This window comes from Rhinoraja longicauda, chromosome 21 (assembly GCF_053455715.1).
Source record: "Rhinoraja longicauda isolate Sanriku21f chromosome 21, sRhiLon1.1, whole genome shotgun sequence".
Lineage (NCBI taxonomy): Eukaryota > Metazoa > Chordata > Chondrichthyes > Rajiformes > Arhynchobatidae > Rhinoraja > Rhinoraja longicauda.
The window spans coordinates 10673748-10698505 of record NC_135973.1 but is presented as its reverse complement, the minus strand read 5'-3'; the positions used below and the strand labels follow the sequence as shown (position 1 = coordinate 10698505).

The 24758-nt window shown below is 39.2% G+C and overlaps 1 protein-coding gene across 6 annotated transcripts in view; it reads left to right on the top strand.

Annotated features, from left to right (window-relative positions):
- katnip (katanin interacting protein) overlaps positions 1-24758 on the top strand; it is a 67226-nt gene that overhangs the window by 6301 nt on the left and 36167 nt on the right. For 2 of the 6 annotated variants that reach the window (XM_078417742.1, XM_078417740.1), the window contains exons 1-14: positions 416-636; positions 2697-2764; positions 5151-5242; positions 8048-8196; positions 11332-11441; positions 12337-12465; positions 14777-14917; positions 15366-15603; positions 17182-17325; positions 17746-17921; positions 19548-19648; positions 21127-21229; positions 21565-21789; positions 22504-22641. In XM_078417742.1, the coding sequence (XP_078273868.1) occupies positions 459-636; positions 2697-2764; positions 5151-5242; positions 8048-8196; positions 11332-11441; positions 12337-12465; positions 14777-14917; positions 15366-15603; positions 17182-17325; positions 17746-17921; positions 19548-19648; positions 21127-21229; positions 21565-21789; positions 22504-22641 (1992 nt within the window). In that variant the 5' untranslated portion in view covers positions 416-458. Of the gene's footprint in view, positions 1-415; positions 637-2696; positions 2765-5150; positions 5243-8047; positions 8197-11331; positions 11442-12336; positions 12466-14776; positions 14918-15365; positions 15604-17181; positions 17326-17745; positions 17922-19547; positions 19649-21126; positions 21230-21564; positions 21790-22503; positions 22642-24758 lie in introns of those variants that run through there. The other 4 variants (XM_078417743.1, XM_078417744.1, XM_078417741.1 and 1 more) reach the window with 3 other exon arrangements.

The window sequence follows — 24758 nt, the reverse complement described above, 5'->3', positions numbered from 1 at the left end:
ATATTCCTTTTCTCCAGAGATGCTGTCTGACCCGCTGAGTTACTCCAGCTTTTTGTTTCTATCTTTGAGCATACTAAATTGCTTCACAGCCTAGTTGGGTAAATCAAACACACAGAAACGAAGGAGACTACATAGAGTGGTAGACATTGCTCAATCGATCGTCGATGCTGACCTCCTACCCCCCCCCCCCTCCCCTCAGAGGGATATATAGCAGCTGCTGCCTCAAAATAGCAACTAATATCACCATGTTCTCATTTCATCGCGACCATTGGGAAGAATGTACAAGAGCTTGAATACTGTGGCCACCAGGTTGAAGAACAGCTTCTTCCCAGCAAACATCAAGCTTGAACACTATGCAACACCAACCTCAGCAACTCTGATCTTCTAAAGATTGTGTCTTTGGTTGCACTCTTGACTTCGTTTTTCATCATTGATGCTGGAAGTGTGAAATAAAAGAAATGCTGAAGATGCTGAAAAAAATCAAGAAACATCTGTGGAGAGAATGTTTTTACTTTCGTTTGCAGACAGAGTCAGCATTGCTCACAACATTGCAAAGTATTCTAAAGATGATGATTGAGAATGGTGCTTACAGATTTTGGTGTTCCCAAGTGCCTTATGCCCATTCCCTTCTAAATGGTAGAAGACTCTGTCGGAGTGTCCTTGATTAATAACTGCAGTCGTTTGTAAATGATACACCGTATAGCTGTGGCTTCCTTGTGGTGGGCGTGATTGTTTGTTTTGACGGATAGGTTAAGAATCAAATGGAGTGCTATGTTTGGGATAGTTTCCAAAGCTCTAATGTGTCATTGAAGCTCCACTTATCTAGGCACGTGGAGATTGTTCCATCATTCTTTTGACTTGTGCCTAGTACAAAGACGTTGGGGATTTGAGATATGAATCACAATAGCAGAATACCCATTTTCTGCCCTGCTTTTTTCAGCCATTGCATTTATTTAGTTTAGTTTATACAGCATGGCAACAGGCCCTTTAGCCCACTGAGTCCGCATCCAACCATTCATGCCAGTTGTATGTTATCCCACTTTCCCATCCACCCCCTGCAAGTTACACAGACCAATTAACAAACCCAAACATCTGCAAACCCACACATCTTTGGATGTGGAAGGAAACCAGAGCATCTGGAGGAATCCTACGTGGTCATAGGGAGAACGTGCAAACTACACACAAACAGCAGCTGGGGATAGGATTTAAACTGGGTCTCCGGAACCTGGGCACTGTGCAGAAGCATCTCTTTCAGCTGCACCACTGTGCCGCTCTTTAATCTAACGAGTCCAGTCAGTGCTACTGCACCTACATTGAACTAGAGAACTCATAACTTCAAATAGCCTTTGCTTTCCCTCTCTCTCCATCCCCTCTCCCTTCCCAGTTCTCCCACCAGTCTTACTGTCTCCGACTACATTCTATCTTTGTCCTGCCCCCTCCCCTGACATCAGTCTGAAGAAGGGGCTCGACCCGAAACGTCACCCATTCCTTCACTTCAGAGATGCTGCCTCTCCTGCTGAGTTACTCCAGCATTTTGTGTCTATCTTCGATTTAAACCAGCATCTGCAGTTCTATCCTACACAAGCTGGAGTAACTCAGCGGGACAGGCAGCATCACTGGAGAGAAGGAATGGGTGACGTTTCAGGTGAAGATCCTTCTAACTAGGCTGATAGTCCTGATCCTCTGCATCCGATTTGTTCAAACATCACCTGAGAGCTTATTGCTCAGCTTTATTTTGACTTTTAATAATAGATTGCACCTGATATGAAATAGTTGTCAGAACGGTACAATTTGAAATGTAACCGTGTACTTTACAGACAATGGAGGAATGTGGACATAAAGCATTTTCATCATGTTTGAAACCTTCAAGCCCAAATGAAGGTTGCCCAACCAACTCTGCAAAGATTCATTGTTTCTGTGACTCTGAGTGTGCATTCATCTGTTCATTCCACCTTTGAATGTTTGATTTCCAGGTACCTAGACCTCACACTTTTTGGATTGCCTTTTTTCCCCCCGATAAACCTTCCAACTTTCTACTTCCCCCTCATTCCTTTAATCCAGACATTCGTACAAAACCAGGCCATGTCCGCATCCATGAGTTTTATATCTTTTACAAGTAGCTTTTGCGGGCTGCACGGTGGCGCAGCAGTAGATTTGCTGCTTTACAGCGCCAGAGGCCTGAGGTTCGATCCTGACTATGGGTATGGAGTTTGCACGTTTTCCGTGTGACCGAGTGGGTTTTTTTCCAAGTGTTGCGATTTCCTCCCACACTCCAAAGACATAGAGGTTTTGTAGGTTAATTGGCTTCTGTAAATTGTCCCGAGTGTGCAGGATAGAATTATGAATGGTTGCTGGTCGGAGTGCACTCGGTGGGCCAAAGGGCCTGTTTCCATGCTGTATCTCTAAACTGAACTAAGCTTGATGAATATTGATCGAGCTGGACAATCTTGCATTATTTGCATTTGCAAACATCAGAAGGAGCAAAAAAAAATTGAAATAGGAGACCTGTAAAAAATTATTTAACTTCATTTAATTTCTGAGTTACTGATTACAATTTGTGATCAGAGCAAATCATCAATCTTTGAAATGGCATAAGCTGATAATTTTTATCTTGCATGTTTTTAGTGAATAAACTCATTGGTATTTTCTATTCCACAAATCCGTATCTCTAATGCCACATTGATCTCTTTCCAAAGGGCACTGTTCAAGGGGACAGACTGGCCAAGTGAAAACACACAAAGGGAAATCAGAGGAATGGGGTGAGGTAGGTGCAAACTCTTAAGGAAGTGGATTTTCATTTCACTCTGTAGTGATTTGAAAGATGTGGAATTTTATTTATTTCACTGCTATAACATTTCCTTGCTGCTACCCCCTTCAGCTCATGTTATTGTGGCAAAACTGAGTCAAATAAGCTTGTTTTTTTAAAAATCATCTCAGTTACGATTAAAGCAGGAGACTAAATAAAGGTCTATACTTCAATAAGATAGACACAAAATGCCAAAGTAACTGTGGGTCAGACAGCATCTCTCGAGCAAAGGAATAGGTGACGTTTCGGCTCAAGACCCTTCTTCAGACTGAACTTGTATACTTCAATATCTGAGTTAATTTCATACCAAATTGGAATTTGGACAAGCAAAAAATGGCACACTTGGAAAACAAACTTATTTTCTACCCATCTTGAAGTTCGCTAAAATTTGAATGTTGGTTTGCATATACTTTCCATCTGACTGTTTGTATTTCCTATAACTGGTGGTGTGAATAGTTTACTTTTCCATTTCTTTCTGTCTCTTTCAGCTGCCGTGATTACCAAAGCCATCATGTGTAAGGGGCTCCAATATATTTCCATCAGTAAAAATAGAGAACGTTGGTATTACTCCGCAAGTCAGGGAATATCTGTGCACAGGAGAAACAGAGTTAACATTTCACGTTGATGAGTTTCTTTAGGTCTAGAAGAAACCAGAGACTTAATACTATGTAATGATGAACAGAAGCAGGGAGCGAACAAAGAGGAAGGTCTGTTGTTATGTGGAGGGCAGGCGGCACGGTGGCGCAGCGGTAGAGTTGCTGCCTTACAGCGAATGCAGCGCCGGAGACTCAGGTTCGATCCTGACTACGGGCGCCGTCTGTATGGAGTTTGTACGTTCTCCCCGTGACCTGCGTGGGTTTTCTCCGAGATCTTCGGTTTCCTCCCACACTCCAAAGACGTGCAGGTTTGTAGGTTAATTGACTGGGTAAATGTAAAAATTGTCCCTGGTGTGTGTAGGATAGTGTTAATGTGCGGGGATCACTGGGCGGCGCGGACTTGGTGGGCCGAAAGGGCCTGTTTCCGCGCTGTAGAATCTAAATCTAAAAATAAAAAAAATGATTAAATGACAAGCTGGTGATGGTGGAAAGCACAATGGGAAATGTTACGATAAGGGAATAAAGAAGTATTTAGCAAAGCGAACTTCTAGCTGGGTTTGATTTCCCAGGCGTGGAGGGGAGAGGGAGCAGCAACTGTGAAATGCACCATACTGAAAGTAACCAAAATAAATTGCTGTTTCTACAAAAAAAAAGGGTGTGTGATATCCTTTCAAGTTAATCTGGGAATTGTATTAGGACATGGGAAGATGAAAAAACATAAGTTTTCATTAGCAGAAGTGAGGGGTAAAAATGTGGATAATGGGATGGACAATGTCACGGTCTCTGTCAACCAGAATAGTGTGCAAACCTCAGTCGGATAAAGGTGAATCAGGAAAGATTAAATATAAATGGAGAAACCAGTAAGATAGATTATAATCTTTATTGATGCAAATGTGAGCGAGAGAGTTGTGAGAATTGGCACGTTGTGGATAGTCCAAATTCTAGAAGAATACCAGCAATTCTTATACTTGGGGTCAATGAAATTTAAAAAAATATGTTCTGTACAATTTAGAGTCATAAAGCAGGGAAACATGTCCTTTGGGCCAACTCGTCCACGCTGACCAAATTGCCTACTTGAGCTAGTCTCACTTGCCTGTGTTTGTCCCACATCCTACTAAATCTTTTCTTTCCATGTACCTATCTAAATGGCTTTTAAACATTGTAATTGTACGTCTTTCTACCACTGCCTCTGACAGCTCATTCCATAAACCACCACCTTCTGTGTGAAAAAGTTGTCCCTGGCATCTCTTCCCCTCTCATCTTAAATTTAGGTCTGCTGGTTATTAGACTCCCCTACCCTAGGGGAAAACAATAACTGTTGACAGTTCATATTATCTATGCCCCTCATGATTTTATATACCTCTAAGGTCATCTCTCAGCACCCTACTCTCCGGGCTTAGCTACATGGATAGGAGAGGTTTGAGGGATATGGGCCAAACAGTCAAATGAAACTGGTTTAGATGGAGATTTTGGTCTGCATGGACACATTGGGCAGAAGGGTCTATGCTGTATGACTATGGCTCTTATGGTGAAGCTAGCTGAAGAGCCTAAGTGGTCAACTCCTAATTTTGTATATCTGTACGTACACATTTATATTAACTCTGTTCCTTTTTTCGCAGATGTTGCCTGACTGGTTAAATATTTCTGGCATTTTTTAAATAAATATGTTGAAGAACTTGAACCATTTTTGGAAGAATGGAAAAAAAATTGTGAATCTGTTGCACAGTAAAGTTTAATTTATTATTTAGGTATTTTCTGAAAATCAACCTGACCAAAATATTTTAATGAACTTTGATGAAAAACATGATCAGCACCTGATACTACTTCAATACAGGAACAGGTAATATGCATGCTTTTTTATCCTGATGTACGTTGCTTGATGTACATGTGTTAAATAAGGTTGTATAAGAAAATAACTGCAGATGCTGGTACAAATCGATTTATTCACAAAATGCTGGAGTAACTCAGCAGGTCAGGCAGCATCTCGGGAGAGAAGGAATGGGTGACGTTTCGGGTCGAGACCCTTCTTCAGTCTGAACAATTTGCAACTATGGACTGTATCATATCATCATATCATATCATATACATACAGCCGGAAACAGGCCTTTTCGGCCCTCCAAGGCGGAAGATGGACTGTAGGCGGAAGATGAGAGGAGGGGGGTGCTACTTTGATGCTTTAATTCTTTGAAAAACTAAAGCAGATATGTAATCAATAGAGTCAGGCAGCTTGGAAACAGGCCCTTTGGCCCAAATAGCCCACGCCGGCCAACATGCCCCATCTACATAGATAAATTGTTTGGAGAGGAGGGCAAAAAAATTTTTTTTTAAGTTATGCTCGTTAGTTAATCATTATATGTCTAATCTATTTCAATTTTAAAGATTACTAGACAAAGTGGACCCGTTGGGCCCAAACCTCTCCTGCATTGGTGCAGCACCCTGTCCTCCCCCTCCCTCCCCTCTCTCCTCAACCCCCCCCCTCCCCACTCTCTCCTCCCCTCCCCCTCCCCTCCTTTTAAACTTTAAAATGTGAATAACTTAAAAAATATAACACCGATTTCAATAAAACTACTTGCATTATCACTAAAGTGACAATGGTGAGTAAGGTGGGCCTAAAATTGTCACGCTATTGTGTACCGTTTTGGCTGAAGTTCAGTCACAAACAAGATAACAAACGAGAGTTTTAGTATATAGATTACATATGCGTTGAATAAATTACCAACTCACTTTTTATTTCTATTGCATTTTTTGGACTGTTTTTCTCATCACATAAAGGTGGGTGTTGCAAAGCTGTGAGCCATATTTATATCACCTGTGGCTTTCACTTCTATTTCTGCTGTGACACTTGTTATTGAAATAAATTATTTTCTCCCCACTGTTAAAGTTGAGTGTTTCAGCTTGGATAATTACATAGGATTTACTGAACATCTGCATTCCGTTCTGTGTTGGGCCACAGGGACTAGCTTTCCAGAGCTTGCTGAATTAAAACTGGCCAGTTTGTGCTGCAGGCTTGGGAACAGATTAGTTTAATCTTTTTTCTGCTTGTCCATTTCCATTGGGATACTTTTTTAATCTGCTACCCATGGACCTATACTTTCTAGCCTGCCATGGGGTTTCTGAATATCCAGAACGAAAGAGGGTCATACAGCCCAACTTTGCTGTTTAAATTCCATATGCGTCTCCTATCAGTAAGCAGAATATACACGTTCCCTCAAAAGCTAGTAGTTGGAGTCAAGATGAATGTTGTGTTCTTGCACTTCCCATTATTATTTTACAATGTTTATCCATTGGAACCTACTGTAGAAACAAGCAATACTTTCTGTGAGATGCTCTGACTCTGTTAATGTTTACATTGCCATAAAATGGAAGAAACCAGATTTCAAACTTTTTGCTGCAAAATTGCAAATAGATAGTGAGGTTAGACTGACTCTGTACTCAGATTTTCCGTTAAGTTACTTTATAGTGTCATGTACCTATATCCAGGATTCACTGATGTCAGCCACATTAATTGCAATGGCAGTGCCACATTAATTGCAAAACAGCATTGCCCATTAATTGATGTCACACTTTTTGACTATTCCTAATCACACGTCGCATATGCCACTATTCCACTGTCTTTTTCAATATGCTGGCGCTTCAAATGTGCACACACATAGTCTGCAGCAACGTAGGAACTAATTGGCACGTGATGCAAAAGCTACCCAATTTTGCTTGCTGACTACCCCCGCATGTATTAGCCCATTTCTGCTCTCACCTCCTCCTGGACAGAACAAGGATAGAGATCCCTGGAGCATGCATTCCACCTCCATCAGCCGTCACATTCATCAGATCATCGTTTAAGTTCCACTAGCTTCTAGATTTCACCACCAGGCAGTTTTTCTCCTGGTTGTATTTCTCCCTGGCTGCAATTCAAGGGGACCGTTTCACTCGTGACATCCCGGTCTCCTATTCCATCCCACTCAATTGGTGCTGTGTAACAGCAGGTGAGGCCCAACCTGTCCTTTTACCTCCTTCCTTCCTACTGAGTCCACGCAGACCAGCGATCTCTGCACACTAGCACTATCCTACACACTGGACAATTTACAATTTTTACTGAAGCCAAATTAACATACAAACCTGTGCATCTTTAGAATGTGGGAGGAAACTGAAGCAACCGGGGAAAACTCACGCAATCATGGGAGGAACGTGCAAACTCCGTACAGACAGCATCCGTAGTCAGGACGTGTTCTGAACACGAGGAACTTGGACTTCCCTGTTGCCCGTCACTTTAATTCTAACTCCCAATTCCATCCTGACCTATATGCCTGTGTGCTGCTAAATTGTTACAACAAAGCTAATGTAAACTTGGGGAAACTACTCCTCACCTCTGCACATGGAGCGTTCTGGGCTCCAAGTCGAGTTTTATAATTTTAATTAACTCGGTTTCTCGGTATCAGAACCGCCTATTTCTCCTATGGGTCTTCGACCTGTGATATTTTATTTTCAATGGTGCAGACAGATAGGGTCATACCTTTGTCCTTGCATTTCACAACCTTTTACATTCCTTCGTTTGTATTATCGTGCCGTAACAAAGTGTTTCCAGCAATTTTCATTTTTGTTTTGGATTTAAAGCATTTGCAATCCTTTTATTTTGTTATTTTATACTCAGATTATTGAAAAGGTTGAAGGCAAAAGGTTCCAAACAGATCCAATTGGAGCGTTTGGAGCAAGGGTTTTCCATCTATGTAAATGGTGCGAACTCTGACTTAAAGGGGCAACCAAGATTTGAGGCAACTTCAAGAGCAGTGTGGACAGCTGGTGAGTAATTACTTTACAGAAGTAGAAAATAGGAATTTGGCTCAAAGTCGTGCCAATTTCCACCAACTTCTGTGTGCCTGTCTATGTACCTTACCCATTATTACCTTTGGTTATCAAAAGGCTTTCAGTCAGATGTTTACCAGTTGACCTTGACTTAATTGAAATTTGTGAAAAAGAAGTGCCAAATATTTGTCTATGAATGTTTCCTAGAATCTGAAAGACAGGCACGAGTTTTTAGAGTAAATTCCCTTGTCTTGGACTTCCAACCAGTGAAAAACAATAAGTTTTTCTTAATATGAACTTCTATCATGTTTCCCTTAACTCCTTTGAACACAATTATATTTTTATAATCTTGTGGTTCAGCCTCCGGCATCATCCCAATAAATTCCCTCTAAGACCAATATATCCTTCTAAATATGTCGTGCTAGCTCCTTGCAGTACCGTCTCACAAAGGCTTGGTATGGCTGTTGCATAATGACTTTCCTCTGGTATTCCAGATAGCCTAAAAGAGCCGGCATTCAATTAATCTCTTTGACACTGCTATGTATGTACCCTCGATGTTTTTGATTTATCTACATCGACCACAAATTTTCTTTAGATCTCCACTGCTTTTATTCTTTTTAGGTCCAAAATTGATGACCTCACATTTTGTCACCAATTAAATCTATTCCCATATGTTGCCTGATCTGATGAGTTTCTCCAGCAATTTGATTTTTTTCCCCATATCTGCTCACTTTTATCTTGCTCTGATCAACTGAGAAATTTCAGGGCTTTCAGTCCCCCTATCTTTAATTATTGACAAGAGACATGAGGCTAACTTGCTGCTTTTCCTCCATCAACCTAAAAGAACAATTCTCAAATTGAGAGAACTTTCAGAAACTATAAATAAAGTTGAGAAACAGATTCCTATCAGGTCCATGAAAGGTCATGCACTTGAAACTGTAACTGTTTTAGTTTCCTCAGTTCCTCAGATACTGCCCAAACTCTTGAATCTTTCCAATGTATTCTCTTTTATTTATGATTTCCAGCCTCTGTAATATATTGTGATTATAAATGATTATGTTGCACTTTGTTCTCACCAACTTTCTTTATAGGTTATGATGAAAAAATCCTTATCCTAAGCATTTGTCGCACTTTTTGCCATTATTTACTTCACTGCAGTTTGTTTCCACACATTGTTGCTGTTCTTTTCCCCTGAATCAAGGAGATGCCCTTAATAGCATTGTTGGCCTGTTCTATAAATACCAACACTGAGTAATCATTCAGCACATTAGTCGTTTGCTTATTTTACTTTAGACTACAGACTTTAGAGATACAGTGCGGAAACAGGCCCTTCAGCCCACCGGGTCTATGCCGACCAGTGATCACTCCCATACACTAGCACTATCCTACACACTAGGGGTAATTCACAATGTTTACCAAAGCCAATGACCCTACCAACCTGTACGTCTTTGGAGTGTGGGAAGAAACCAGAGCACCCAGAGAAAACAGGGAGAAAGTACAAACTCCATATAGACAGCAATCGTAGTCAGGATCGAACTCTGGCACCGTAAGGCAGTAACTCGACAACTGTGCCGCCCCATATACATTTTCATTTCTAACATCGCATCATCCATTTTTGTGCTAGCTCACGTTGCTCTTGATTGCTCACATTCTTTCTCAATGGGATTGCAAAAAAGTATTTTGTGCTCTTTTGATATCCCTCGCAATCTTTTGAATTTCCTTTATGGAACTTTTACTTTTTTAATTTTTAAAAACTTTTTTGTACCTTGCACGTTCACTAGGATATGAAGTAGTTTCCTTTCAAATGCTCTATCCAGTTTTATCTTTTTGTTGCTGCTTCACTGATTCCTGGTAGCTACTTTGCTGGGGGAATAAAGTAAGTTATTTTATCTGCAGTCTTGTGATCTTTTTAGGGTAGGACACATTTATTTTGATGAGACTTTAGTCTGAGGGCAATACAAAGGTCTTTATTCAAGGAAGAAAGACTTGAATTTGAAAGTGGATTTCATAATCTTAAAATGCTTTATTGGAAACTAAGAGCTTATTGAAAAGTAATCACTGTTGCAGTGCAGGAAACAGTAATCAATCTGCACACACCAAACGTCCACAGAGACTAATGTATTAATGATCTAATGATTGGATTTTAATGATTGTGGAATAAATATTGATCCAGGCTTCAGGACTAATATTCCTTCCTTTCAAGAAGGCGTCAAGGGAACTTTTTTGCATCCATCTTAGAGAGCTCAAATTGAAGCTCATCTGAAAGATAGCAGAACACAAGTCATGAAGGACATAAAATGGACCATTCTAGCCCAACTTGACTGTATGGTGTTTACACTCCATGCATTCATCAATGGAAGCGTATCTGTTGTTTCAACAGCCACTAGTGGATCCAGATGTGAACAGGGAATCTAGTATGTTTTGGGGAAGAGGACGACGAGTGTGCAATAATTGATTAAGGAGAGTTTAACTGTAGGTAGCTGAAAGTTGTTAAGGATAGGAGCAGGCTCTATGACCTGCCCACCCACGACCTCTATTCTTCTTTGTTTATTCATTTCCTTGTGGATGTCACCAGTTAGGCTGCCATTTAGATTAGATGATATACATGTGACAAGTCACAGTGAGATGCCTTGTTTTGCATACCTAGGCATACAAAGTGTCCGTAAAGGGCACTGACAAGGTTACAAAGTACCCCATTTTTTGCCCCAATTGTCTTCCCCTCCCCCCTTGGTTTTTGACGACTCCCCGGACCCGATCTCCCGGGGAGCCACTCTACACCGGGTCATACCCCCTTTGTTCCCAACAGCCCTCCACAATGGGTCTCCCTTTGTCCTCGGCGGCCCCCCCAGGCGGCCTCGAGACTCAAGCCCATCCCAAGCGGCCAATGAGCAAATGGTCATGAGCCATCTTCTTGAGTCCTTCTAGTCATGCTGCAGGGTCGGGAATTATACGATTCAAATGCACCTTGGGGTGAGGGTGGGTGGGACCTAATATGTTAAAATTATCTTTTAAATGTTCAAGAAGTTACCACCCACAATTTTCACTGGTTTTAAACGTTATCATATGACTCAATAAGCGGTGTTCACATTTAATTTATCCATTAAATTTTTTTGTATGCAAAATTAATTTCAGATTCTGCTTCAAGATCAGCATTCAATACCGAAGAGCTACAAGAATTAGAATTTCTAAAACGTAGAACCCAAACTGCTCCAGACAAAGTTCAGCGAAAAGGTTGGGTGCAGGTAAAGTGAATTGGAGTAAACCATTGTAGAAAACACTAGTTGTATAACATACAATTAGTGTGAACGGTTGTCATTATGGACTCGGTGAGCTGAAGGACCTGTTTCCATGCTGTATCTCTAAAGTAAACTAAATATATTCTTTGTTACAATCAGACTGGTTGCCCTCACAGGCCTTATAAAAGATCCAGCATATCAAAGTCTGTAATTTGTGTCATTTCTCGTTCTGAACATGAATGATAGCAGTGTGACCTCCCCCTCTCCAACCCACAGTAGAGGCAGTCTCTGAACTACGCCACTGCAATATCAAGTGTAATATTAAGTGTTTTTAGAGAGTTAAATCTCTTGGGTATTTCTCAGGCTTAAGTAGTTTAATGACGCTTTTGAGACTGAGGTTGCCTCTCTGATTTCAGTATATCACAGATTTATTGTCTGATGTCTCAACTTGACTGACAGTAGAATCATTGACAGGACAGCTATTAAAAATGACATTCCCATTTGCAGAGGGTATTATCTGGAAATGGTAACAATAACATAACTTCAAAGTTGGATTTTGCTAGCTTGGAATTCACTTAAATCAACTTAATAATCTAATTTTTTGCTACTATTTTCACTTTATAACTTTAAAATGGGAAAATTAACGGAAATATTTCTGTCATTATCTAGTTTTAGCTGTTACAGATTTCCAAGTATGGACTTTTATCAACCAGTTTATATGTTTCTATATAGAAAGTGGTAAGCAAATATTTGAGCCCTGGTAAAAATACATTGTGGATTGGAACACTTGAAAAATAAATCAAATTCTAAATTGTAAGCAAGTATAAATCGCGTGCTGTTCTAGTTTAATGTGGGAATATTTACCTGGTCTGATCTATACAACTTTGGCATTTTGTTACAGTCTTCGGTCCATATTAAAACAGAGAAAGGTCCACACCTACACCTTGGTTCACCTGTGGATTACTCGAATGATTTTGAAGTTTATGAAAGTGTTAACATGGAGGCACAGGAAATGTGTAATTGCTCTCAGGTAACTCTTATTTTCTTTTTGTCAAAACCAAACACAAAACATGTGTTGCATCTTGCGATCTTAAATGTTGTGTTTGGCCAACAGGTGAATTTCTTTTAATTCTTGCAAAGTTTCCTTCCATAATGATCACAGTTTAATTTCCAAATTTTTAAGGATTATATGAAATTTCCACAGGCTATTTGATCCTACAAATTTCAACTTTATGTGAGCTCCCAATTTAAAACAACAGATTCCCATTTAAAAATCAATAATGTTAATTCTGGATTGTAATATATACTGTTTAGTTCAGTGTTGCCAATGCAATCCGAGAAAGTGCTTATCGCTTTCAAATTTGAATAGATGCACAAGGGATCCTATGTACCTCTGACCTGGAAATCTAGAGTGTCTAGATGAATATTCCTTCAGTTCTCAACTTCACGAAAAATGTGTGAAGTCATATCGTGTAATATTGTTTGTGAATAAATGTCTCGAGGACAGTGACGATCAAATATTTTTGAATTTCAAAATATTCCACCTACCTGCCACCTCAGAAGATCATAAGTAATAGGAACAGAATTAAGCCGTTCGGCTCATCAAGTCTACTCCGCCATTCAATCGTGGCTGACCTATCTCTCCCTCCTAACCCCATTCTCCTGCCTTCTCCCCATAACCCCTGACATCAAGAATCTATCTATCTCTGCCTTAAAAATATCCATTGACGGCCTCCACAGCCTTCTGTGGCAAAGAATTCCACAGTTTCACCACCCTCTGACTAAAGAAATTCCCTCTCATCTCCTTCCTAAAGGAACGTCCTTTAATTCTGAGGCTATGACCTCTAGTCCTAGACTCTCCCACTAGTGGAAACATCCTCTCCACATCCACTCTATCCAAGATCGATTCAGTAATCCCTTCAATGATTTTCCTTATTTCTTCTCGGGTGTGGCAAACCTTTGATTAAGTTTAAGTTTAAGTTTAGTCAATCTCATTTAAGGTTGGTCAAATTTGTGAATCTCTAAAGTTGTTGCTAAAGTTCCATTAATTTATCTGGTTGCAAGCTCTTCACAGAGGCACTGCAGGAGAATTACTTCTTTAGCAGGGAAAAATATCTTTGTAATCTGAGAATGATATGTATCCCATACAAACCTGAATTTGGATAGTACTTTCAAAATAATAGTATAGGAGTAAAGAGGTTCTTCTGCAGTTGTGTAGGGCCCTGGTAAGACCACATCTGGAGTATTGTGCACAGTTTTGGTCTCCTAATTTGAGGAAGGACATCCTTGTAATTGAAGCAGTGCAGCGCAGGTTCATGAGATTGATCCCTGGGATGGCGGGACTGTCATATGAGGAAGGATTGAATAGACTAGGCTTGTATTCACTGGAGTTTAGAAGGATGAGAGGGGATCTTTTAGAGACATATAAAATTATAAAAGGACTGGACAAGCTAGTTGCAAGAAAATTGTTCCCAATGTTGGGCGAGTCTAAAACCAGGGGCCACTATCTTAGAATAAAGGGGAGGCCATTTAAATCTGAGGTGAGAAGGAACTTTTTCACCCAGAGTGTTGTGAATTTGCGGAATTCTCTGCCACAGAGGGCAGTGGAGGCCAAATCACTGGGTGGATTTAAGAGAGAGTTAGATGGAGCTCTGGGGGCTAGTGGAATCAAGGGATATGGGGAGAAGGCAGGCACGGGTTATTGATTGTGAATGATCAGCCATGATCACAATGAATGGCGGTGCTGGCTCGAAGGGCTGAAGGGCCTCCTCCTGCACCTATTTTCTATGTTTCTATAAAAGTATGTCCCTCAGGCACAATAGACGTGTAAAATACAGGTGCACACAAATCTGGTGAAAATTTTGACAAAAGTACTTGGTTAGAGGTTGAAGTTGAAATAGGATTTACAGGAATATGAAGTGGTTCAAGAATTTCAGAAATGTATTACATAGGGCTACAATAATTCCAGAGTGTTGAGCTGGGCAACAATAGACGCAGCTCGATAACTTTGAACGGGATTTTAATATTTTTTATTGAAAATATTTTATTTGATTTGGTATGGTTTAGTTTATTGTCACATGTACTGAGAGGTACAGTGAAAAGCTTTTGTTGCGTGCTAACCAGTCAGTGGAAAGGCTGTACATGATTACAATCGAACCGAATACAAAGAACTGCAGATGCTGGTTTACAAAAAAAACCAACAATGCTGGAGTGACTCAACAGGTCAGGCAGCTTCTTTGGAGGACATGGGAAGGTCACAGTTTGGGTCAGAACCAAATGTTTGCCTTTGCTTCAAGATGTATTTTTTCTCTGCAAATTTCCTTTTTCTTAATTCCTTGCAGAATCTTGCTGATAATTCTTCCAGACACAGAAGCAACTCCTGTACTTTATCAGAGTCTTCCTTCAAAAAGCCATCAAGGCCGTCAGAAACCTGCTGCAGTGCTGGCAATGAAAAAATACTGCTAAACATGCAAGATATTAAGGTATGCATGACCCCTTTAATATATCATTATACAAATTACGCATGTGGATTTGTGTTCCTATTTTATAATTATAAAATCTGTACTATATAATACCTCATTTTACATTCGATCTCCAAAGGTTTGTAGGTTAATTTGGCTTGGTAAATTTGTAAATTGTCCCTAGTGTGTGTAGGATAGTGTTAGTGTGTGGGGAACGTTGGTCGGCCTGTTTACGGGCTGTATCTCTAAACTAAACTAAACTAAATCCAGTGAAAATTATTCTATTTATTTGGCCATGGAGTGTGGGATATTCTGATTTTGTTGTCCATCCACATTTTAGTTGTGAACCGACTCTGTGACATTGGACTGAAGTCTTTTGTAAGCATGAAAGACGTAATGATCAACATCTTAATGGCTTACTTTCTCTTGTATTTGTTAGTTCTTTACTTATGATCACTTGTTGTATTAGCTATTGAGAAGAAGCCTGCAGCAGTCTGATGATCTCCAGCTCAATGAGGGGGAGAAGAGTAATGCCAATGAGGACTCCAATTCGGTGGACGATGACATTTTGGAGCAGATTGAAACTCCGGAGCCAACAGAGAGTCTGAAAGATATGCAGCAAAATAAAGAATTTTTCCAGAAAAACCCCGAGGCAAAACTACACCCTGGTGATCTGATTGTCCTTGATTTTGGTCCTAAAACGAAAAGTAAGTTTATAAGATTTGATAAACCTATTGTTTTATTTTGCCATTATGAGAATTCAAAGTGTACATTTATTGTTTTATACGCAGCATGATTGATAATTATGTTTTGGATGAATACTTTTATCATTTTTTAAATACTGACAACAGAATGAAAGATAATGTAACGTGTTTTAATAACAAGTACGTATATTTTAAATAACATGACTGAAATATAACTGTTTTGTGATATTTCTTGAAACACCATAACGCATTTAAAAACGGAGTTTTTAGGGAAGGACAAGGTGGTAAGATTAATTTTGCATCGTAGTTCTATAAAGTGTGACTAATAAAATGCAGTAATTGATAATGAACTCTAGAAGTTCAATAGTTTATTTAGCAACAAGCCAAATCTCCACTATCTTCTAAGGAAGTAGAGGCATTGAGCTTTCTCTGTGGTCTACACCAGAAAGCACAGAAAGTACAAGATTAGGTTTTGATTAATTGATTTGTGACTGCTACAGCTGTCAAGATTCTTGTTGGCATTTGCCATGTTATTAAATTGTAATGGCGGCACAGTGGCGCAGCGGTAGAGTTGCTGCCATACAGTTCCAGAGACCTGGGTTCCATCTTGATTACTGGTGCTGTCTGTACGGAGTTTGAACATTCTCCATGTGACCGTGTGTGTTTCTCCGGGTGCTCTGTTTTCTTCCCACACTCCAAAGACGTGCAGGTTTCTAGGTTAATTAGATTCGATAATAAAAATGGTACATTGTCCCTAGTATGTAGGATAGCGCTAGTGTACGGGGTAATCACTGGTCGACGCAGACACGGTGGGCCGAAGGGCATGTTTCCACGCTGTATCTCAAAAATCTAAATTAAATTGATCATTTATTTTTAAATAATTTAAAAATCTAATGGAATATTTGAAAGAATGCCAAACTACAATTTAAAAAAAGTTCTGCTTCTAATGAATGTCCTTAGATTTTATTTGCTTTTGCTCTTGTAGTTTTGTTGAAAGTTGAAACAAAATGGACATTTCTTGTACTTTCTAATATAATTTGTATAACACATGACATTATTGGATCTAACGTATAAATCACAGGTACAGCATATATTATGGGATAGTTATCCTCAAGGTGGTGTTCAAAATAATTTGGCAGTATCTTCTTCTTCTTGCATTTGAGGCAGCAGAAGTTATGAAGCTGCTCTGCTTCTGCTGTCTCTGTTTGTTGTCGTTCGCCTGACTGAGGTCAGTTGACAGGGCTCACCATGGGGAGGTCGACAATGTGAGCCAGTATCAGGGAACTAGGATGAAGAGAAAAAAAAGTATGCAGAGTACTAACTGAGGATGGAAATTCAGAAAGGATGTTTCATTTAGAGATACAGTGCGGAAACCAGGCCCTTCGGCCCACTGAGTCTATGCTGAACAACGATCCCCGTACTCCAGCATTATCCTACACCCTAGGGACAATTTCCATTGTGTTTTATTTCAGGTAAGAATTTTAGGCGAAAATAGAATTAATTAAACTCCTGGTCTATCTAAACAACAAGGTAAGATAAATCCGTAAATAACAAATTATTCATCGATGTATCTTTCTACAGGCAAACGCAAAGAACAACTTCTAGCAGTGGCAAGAAAAGATGATGTCTCCGCCTACATTCCTATGAAACCTCTTCTAGTGAAAAGTAAATCATTTGATCGCACTACAACTCCTGCTTCTAACCTACTAACAAACCTGATTTCAAGTAAGGTTCATTTTGATGTAGGGAGATTCAAGCAGAGCATTTTATCTTTAGAAGTGGCATCCTGCTGTCTCATAAGCTTGTATAACAGTATAAACTTAGAATATGGAATCATGTTGATTTATTTTCACAAAAACAATTGAAGGTGCTGGCTGATATGACACTGCATTTAAATTTCAAATTAATATTTTCCAAATGACTTCCAAATAACAAGATTGAGAAAATGTCAGACTAGCTAAATAGCTAAACACATTTACTCTACACATATTTATCAGATCACTCTTTGAAAATCTGGATCTTGCACTCTCCCTGTTTCGAGACTTTGTATTCCTTTGCATAACTCAATAATTACATTATTGATGTTGGTCACTTAAAAACATATTATTAGTTGATTTAATAATCAATAGTGTTTTTTTTTTTCAGGGCAAGAGTGCCATGAGAGGGTACTTTCTGCAACAAGAAGGAATACTTGCCATATGGAGGATCCAGATTTATCTGCTTCAGTTGTTTTCCAGGCCATGCAGAAAGAAAATGAAGATGTGCTGAAATCCATGGAAAAGCAGAACACAGTAACAAAAGCACCATTGTGTTGGCAAACAGTATGTAATGACAAGAAAAATTAACCTTCAGCAATATTAAGACACTGGTTATGAGAAATCCACGAGGCAGCATCGTGGCACGGTGGTAGTTACCATACTTTACATAGAGTGACCATACTTCACAGAGAGTTACCATACATAGAGTTGTAGCCCTTTACCATACTCCCTATATATTTACGAGTGTGTGTCCATATTCTGCTCTAACCTCATTTACAAGTTTGCAGAAGGGGAAAAGATTTAATAGGAATCCGAGAGGTAATTTTTTCACACAAAGGGTGGTGGGTGTATGGAACAAGCTGCCAGAGGAGGTAGTTGAGGCTGGGACTATCCCATCGTTTAAGAAACAGACAGGTACATGGATGGGACAGGTTTGGCGGGATAAGGACCAAGCACAGGCAAGTGGGACTAGTGTAGCTGGGACATTGTTGGCCGGTGTGGGCAGGTTGGGCTGAAGGGCCTGTTTCCACATTGTATCACTCTATGACTTTGTGACTGACTATTACCGTTGTGGGTCTGATCTCGAACAATGACGAGACAGAGAACAGGAAGGAGATAGAGAGCTTAGTAACATGGTGTCATGGCAACGATCTCTGCCTCAATGTCCGCAAGATGAAGGAGCTAGTTATTGACTTGGGAAATGAGGTGGTGTACATGGTCCAGTCAGCATTAATGGTGGAGATGGAGATGGTCTAGTGGTTCAAGTTCCTAGGTGTAAATATCATCAACAATTTGTCCTGGGCCAATCACAATGAAGCTCTGGCCAAGAAAGCACACCGGCATTTCTACTTCCTCAGAAAACTAAGGAAGCTTGGCATATCTCCAACAACTCTTACCAACTTCTAGAGATGCACTACAAAAAGCATCCTACTGGGATGCATCACTGCTTGGCTTGGCAACTGTTCTGCCAAGAGATTGCAGAGTCGTGGACGTACTCCCCCCCCCCCCCCCACACATACACACATCATTTAACGCTGCCTCAGGAAAGCAGCCAACATAATCAAGGACTATAGGATCAAGGACTTGGTTATTCCCCTCTTCTCCCTTCTCCTGTTGGGCAGAGGATACAAAAACCTGAAAGGACAAACCATCAGAATCAGGATCAGCTGATTTCTGGCTGTTATCAGACTACTGAAGGGTCCTCCTCTAGGCCAGGATGTAGTCCTAATCTCCCAACCTATTTCATTATAGATCTTGGACTTTTTATCTGCACTTTCTCTGTAACTATAACATTATAACACTAATAGTATATCCTGCACTCTGGTATTTTCTCTTTGCACTACTCTCTGGCTCGATTGTACTCGTGTCTAGTATGATATAACCGCAAACAAAGTTTATCATTGTATCTTGGTATGCATGACCATAATAAACCTGTACCAATAATGCTACAATAGAAGAACCAGTGAGGAGTTTTTGGAAAGATTTATACTACTATAACTTTGGAAATAATTAGTTAGATTTTCTGGAGAAATAGCCCACACTTGACAAATTAGCTTGCACTTTGTCGAACAAAGATAATTAAAATGCATTTGAATGAAAATATGATAGAAATGTAACAAGATTATCTGAATGAATGGTTCTTTTGTTCTGGAATTTCTGTTTTAATTATTCAATTATTCCATTATTTAGCATTCACCAGACCCAGCCATGAATGGCAGATTACAGTGTTCCTCAGTAAAGCCTAATATGATCAATAGAGCTATTGAACGAATTAGCCTCCTGGAACCCAGGTAAGCACAATGGTTTTCCTAGGTATCTTTCTTTTGACCACAGTGCACAAACGCCGCATTTCCCTTCCTACGTGCATTGTTGCATTTCCAGCTGTCACATTTTTGCTTTTTTTCTTGATTGATGAATCCATGTATGCACAACGTTGGTGGAAAAGTCCTGCGGAAAGGTATCACTATACAATGTTATCGCAGGATTGCATAAGCTATATAATGAGTTTGAACAAGTTTTTCAGAATGCTCCTTGGAAAATTATTTTCACCTTTTTACACATTATCTGAAATGTCCAATGTCCAAAATATGGCTGTGACTGTGTTGTCATGAAGCTGTTTTACCTGAAGATCTTGATCTCTTCCAAAAGTCCAAGTCATATGTTGACACATTTAGTCATGTCGCATTGCATTTCCCATTGTACTGCATGGTTAGCAGTATTTTTGTTACCTTCCCTTACTGCTCTTTCCCCCAAGCCGTGCGATTTAAAAAAAACAAATCATGCCAAGTTTCCTTTAATGAACATATTAAGTAGGCAGTTGAGCACCTCAAACTTGCTCTGCTATTTAATAAGATCCTGGCTAATCCAATTGCAACGTCAACTTCACATTCCCATCCACCCACAGAATCCTTGCATTGCCTAACTTATCGACTATCTACCTCCCTTAATAATTAAAGATTCAGGTTTTACCACTGCTTTGAGAAAGAGAGTTCCAACTATTCATGACCTCTTACAAATGAAAATGCTTCATCTCCATTTTGAATGGCTGACATTGAGACTGAATTTTAAATGCTCTCAAAATAGATAATGTTCTCACGTCAAGACCCTTCAGAACCCTTCAGGATCTTAAATTGTTCAATCAAGTTCCCATTGCTCTTCGAAATCTCAGCAGATTCAACTCTAGCCTATCCAATCTTTCATTATAAAATATCCAGCCCAGATATTCTAGTAAACTTCTCTGGAAGCATTATCTTTCTTCCATAAATAAGGGGACCAACACTGGGCACAGATGACATTAATTTATTGCCATGTACTGCAGAGTACTATGATTCAGTTTCATCTTTTTTCTCATCCCCCAGGATCCTTATTACTTAGAATTTGCTGACGTTTTTAAAGCTAAATATTATGTACATCGGAGAGGAATAAGTATATTGAAACAGTCATTGATTACATTTAAAGTATTTATGGACTTTATACATATAATATGAAATAAACGTGGACATCATAGTACACTCCATTAAATTTAGCATTGTCACGTTGCCAGGTATGACAGAAATCTAGGCGGAAACTACACACAATGTCCCTTTGTTTCATAGACCAATGGTATAAAGAGCCTTTTTTGCTGTTTTTTCTATCAACTATAATTTCTGATATATTGCATTACTTAGTGCATCAAATCTTTCAGTTTTAAGGGTCATTTGAATTTTGTTAAGCTTTTGAAGTTTCCAGTTGCACATAATTGTGTTTCTACTTGTATATTTCTTTTTAGTCAACAAAAGAAGCTTAGAAAAACATTGGAGACAATAGAGGATCCTACGCACGACAGATCAAGCAGGGATGCTTTATTAGACAGAAATGCACTCGATATGGAGGTGAATAAACTTACTTTTTTCTTATTGAAGCACATTGTTATATTTCTCTGCAGTGACGGTCACAAAATTGCCAAATGGAGGTTTACCCGTTGAATAGCTGGAAATGGATTGTCAGAGAAATGCTGTATCTATTAAGAAAATTTGCAAATAGATGCAGCGATTGCAATAATTTAGTACTTCCTCAGGGCATTTCTAATGTCATATTTTGCAATAAAAAAAGCTTTTGTCTTTGCATATATTTCACTGATATTCGTCAAAATTAGAAATAACAAAAGGTTGAAGCAGTAACTTGCAATTTTCAGTAGGTTAAAAATTGCAATTTCTTTTTCTGACAGACACATCAAAGTGTTGGAGTATCTGATGGGTTACCAGCAAAGGATACAATTTATATCTCCATGGAAATTTTGTCCAACTGGGGTAATGACAACAAAGTGGGCTTAACAGAAGTGCAGTTTTTTGACCAAAAGCAACAGAAGATATTTGTTTCGCCTAATGATGTTGATATTAGAAATGCATATTATCCAGGAAATTTGCACTCTTTAGTAAATGGAAAAACAAAGGTAAGTGAGACGGATCTCTAAAATGGAGGACATGTACCAGATTTTAGACTGCAAACAAACTTGTAAAATACTTTGTTTACCTCCAGCATCTAAATCAAGTATGTTTGTTTTCCGCCTAATAAGTAATAGGTTGTGTAAAAGCGTTGGTAAATTGGATAATAAATTGCATTTTTCCTTATAAAATGCTGTAACATTTTTTCCCTTCCCGGTTCAAATTACCTATTAATAATCCAGAGAAAATATTCAAATAACATAGAACATAAATCAATATGGCACAGGAATAGGTCCTTCAGCTCAGAATGTCCATGCTAACGTTGTACTAAGTAAAACTGGTGGCACAGCTGGTAAAGCCGCCTCACGGCGCCAGAGATCCAGGTTTGATCTTGACCTCTTGGTGCTTTATCTGTGGAGGTTGCACATTCTCCCTGAGTGTGTGGATTTCCTCCGGGTGCTCTGGTTTCCTTGTTATATCTGTGTTTTTGCTTTAATTATATTAATGCATTTCATTTTGGGATTTTCTAAACTTTGTATCTGAGAATGTTTAAACATGTGAAACACCCAGTGACGTTGAGGTGCACAACTGAAGATGTGCCTGAATGGTAACAACATTACCTAATGGTCACCCCCAAGAACAACACCAGTCAATTGGAGTGCAAACCTTAGGGATTGTAACATCTAGTCCTACTAATCAATTTCCCTTTCCCTTCTTCACAGACCACAAAAGATCGTCACATGTGGACATGTTCTTTCCACCCACCGGTTCAATTGTACTTTGTTCTACGTAATCTGAACAAATCGGTTGATTTTGGTATTTCTCAGATCAAGATTTGGAATTATAACAGAAGCCTCAATGTAAGTTCCTTCTACAATTGTTGCAATTTAGAAAGTAGGAATTCTGTTACCAATTTAAAAGATAATTAAAGTAAAGAAACAAAATGCTGGAGTGACTCAGCGGGCCAGGCAGCATCCCTGGAGAACATGGAAAGGCGATGTTTTGGGTTGGGACCCTTCTTCAGACTGATTGCAGTGGTTGGAGAAAGGACAAAGCATGACAAATCATTGATGAACATAGGCGAGGGGATTTTTGACTGGCAGATGGTTGGACAAAGGCCAGAGTTGAACACACACAAGGTGTGAAACAAATGGATTAAGCCTGAAGACGGGAGCCGATCCGGAACGTTCTCCAGGGATGCTGCCTAACTCGCTAAGTTACTCCAGCATTTTGTCTTTCCTTGGTAAACCAGCATCTGCAATTCGTTGTTTCTAAAATAAATGAAAACCTTAATTTGTGCGTCTGAAAATTTTAGGTTTATTTGCTATAAATAGGTAGGAGCAGTGTAAATCTATAGAGTTCAGTCTGCTGGCAGGTTACGTAAACAAAGAATGTAGAACAGCAGAGGATTAACATAACGGATTAGAGTTAATCTTTATCCTGATTTTAGTTCTGAACAACCAATATTTGTAATTGCCCAAGACATTTCTTATTTGTACTGCAGATAGTAATATGTGCAGCACAACATGTAAGTATCTATCAAGAATGTTACTTTCTCTTTATACCATGCTAAGGTTCAGATACTAGAAGTCTACAAAAAATGAATTATCTTCAGTTACCTTTGATAATTGTCGTTTGTATATTAGATTGGAATGTACTCAACAAATGATTAATGCTGTGCCTGGCTTTTGTTATGTAATAGCATATTTAAGTTTATATTCATAAAATGCTGGTTAATAAAGGATATTGAACATTTCTCAATGTTTTTAACCTACTTATTCTCTGCAGCTTCAATTAATTTAAGACTGAAATTTTATGAAGTAGAAACAAAGGGATTTAGTCATGTAATGTATCTTTACTTCTGTGCTATGGTTCATTGCAGCTAAGTGATGAAATGCATAAATAAAGAGACATTAAATGCCCAAACTAAAGTATTTCACAGTTCATTCATTGGAACATTTTCTGCAGTCTGTATACTCATGATATGATACAGAGAGATCACAAGCAAATAGTAATTGCTGTGTTGCTCTACCAGGCATTTGTATGCTTGCTTGCAAAAACTGGAAACACCATAGATCTATATATAATATATAGAGGATTCCTGATTTTCATCAGAGTTCGGCAGGTTATGGGAGTGGGAGTAAGTCAGGGGAACTATCTTCAAATGTAAAATTCCTAGGCACAGTAATACGATTGCTTAATTATGATAGTGATTGATTTTCTCTTAAATTTGCAAAAATCTTTAGAGAATAGAAAAACTTCACTTGCCAAGATTGCCCAGTGTGACCATTACATATTGTGGCCATTGCTACGACCAACATGGCTTGTGAATTATTGGAATCACTTAAAATTATGGAAGACAACAACAAATGCGTAGGAGTAAATTTGCCAGTAAATAAGAGTGAGAAATGATTCTCAATAGACTCTCAAATGACTCTCATAGATTCAAGATTCAAGTTGGAAGGCCAGGTGAAATTCTGGAATTTGTGGGATCAGTTTCCAGTGGTTGTGGTACAGGAAAACAACATCAATATTCAAGAGTCTTTTTATTGAAGGGGTAGGTGAATGCAAATAGACCAGCTTGCATGCATAAATGAGAAACACCAACATGCCTTGGATGAGTTATAACAAGTCCAGTTGAGCTATACATGGAAACCTCTTCCATTGGGGAGTTTTATATTCCTAGAAAATGTCTGTATCTTGATTTTCCGTAAAGTGAGGCTGCGTCATCTGGGAAACTTTTGAGTTGAAAAACTTGCTTTGTTTTCACCTTCTCCTAGCTAACAATGATCTATTCTTCATGTTCCTTGATCCGCATCTCTTTTGATGTCTCATTTTCACACATTACCCTTCCCTGTCTCTGACTCCCTCTCCCCTGACTCTCAGTCTGATGAATGTCTCAATCTGAAACATCACCCATTCCTTCTATCCAAAGATGCTGCCTTTCCCACTGAGTTACTCCAGTATTTTGTCTATC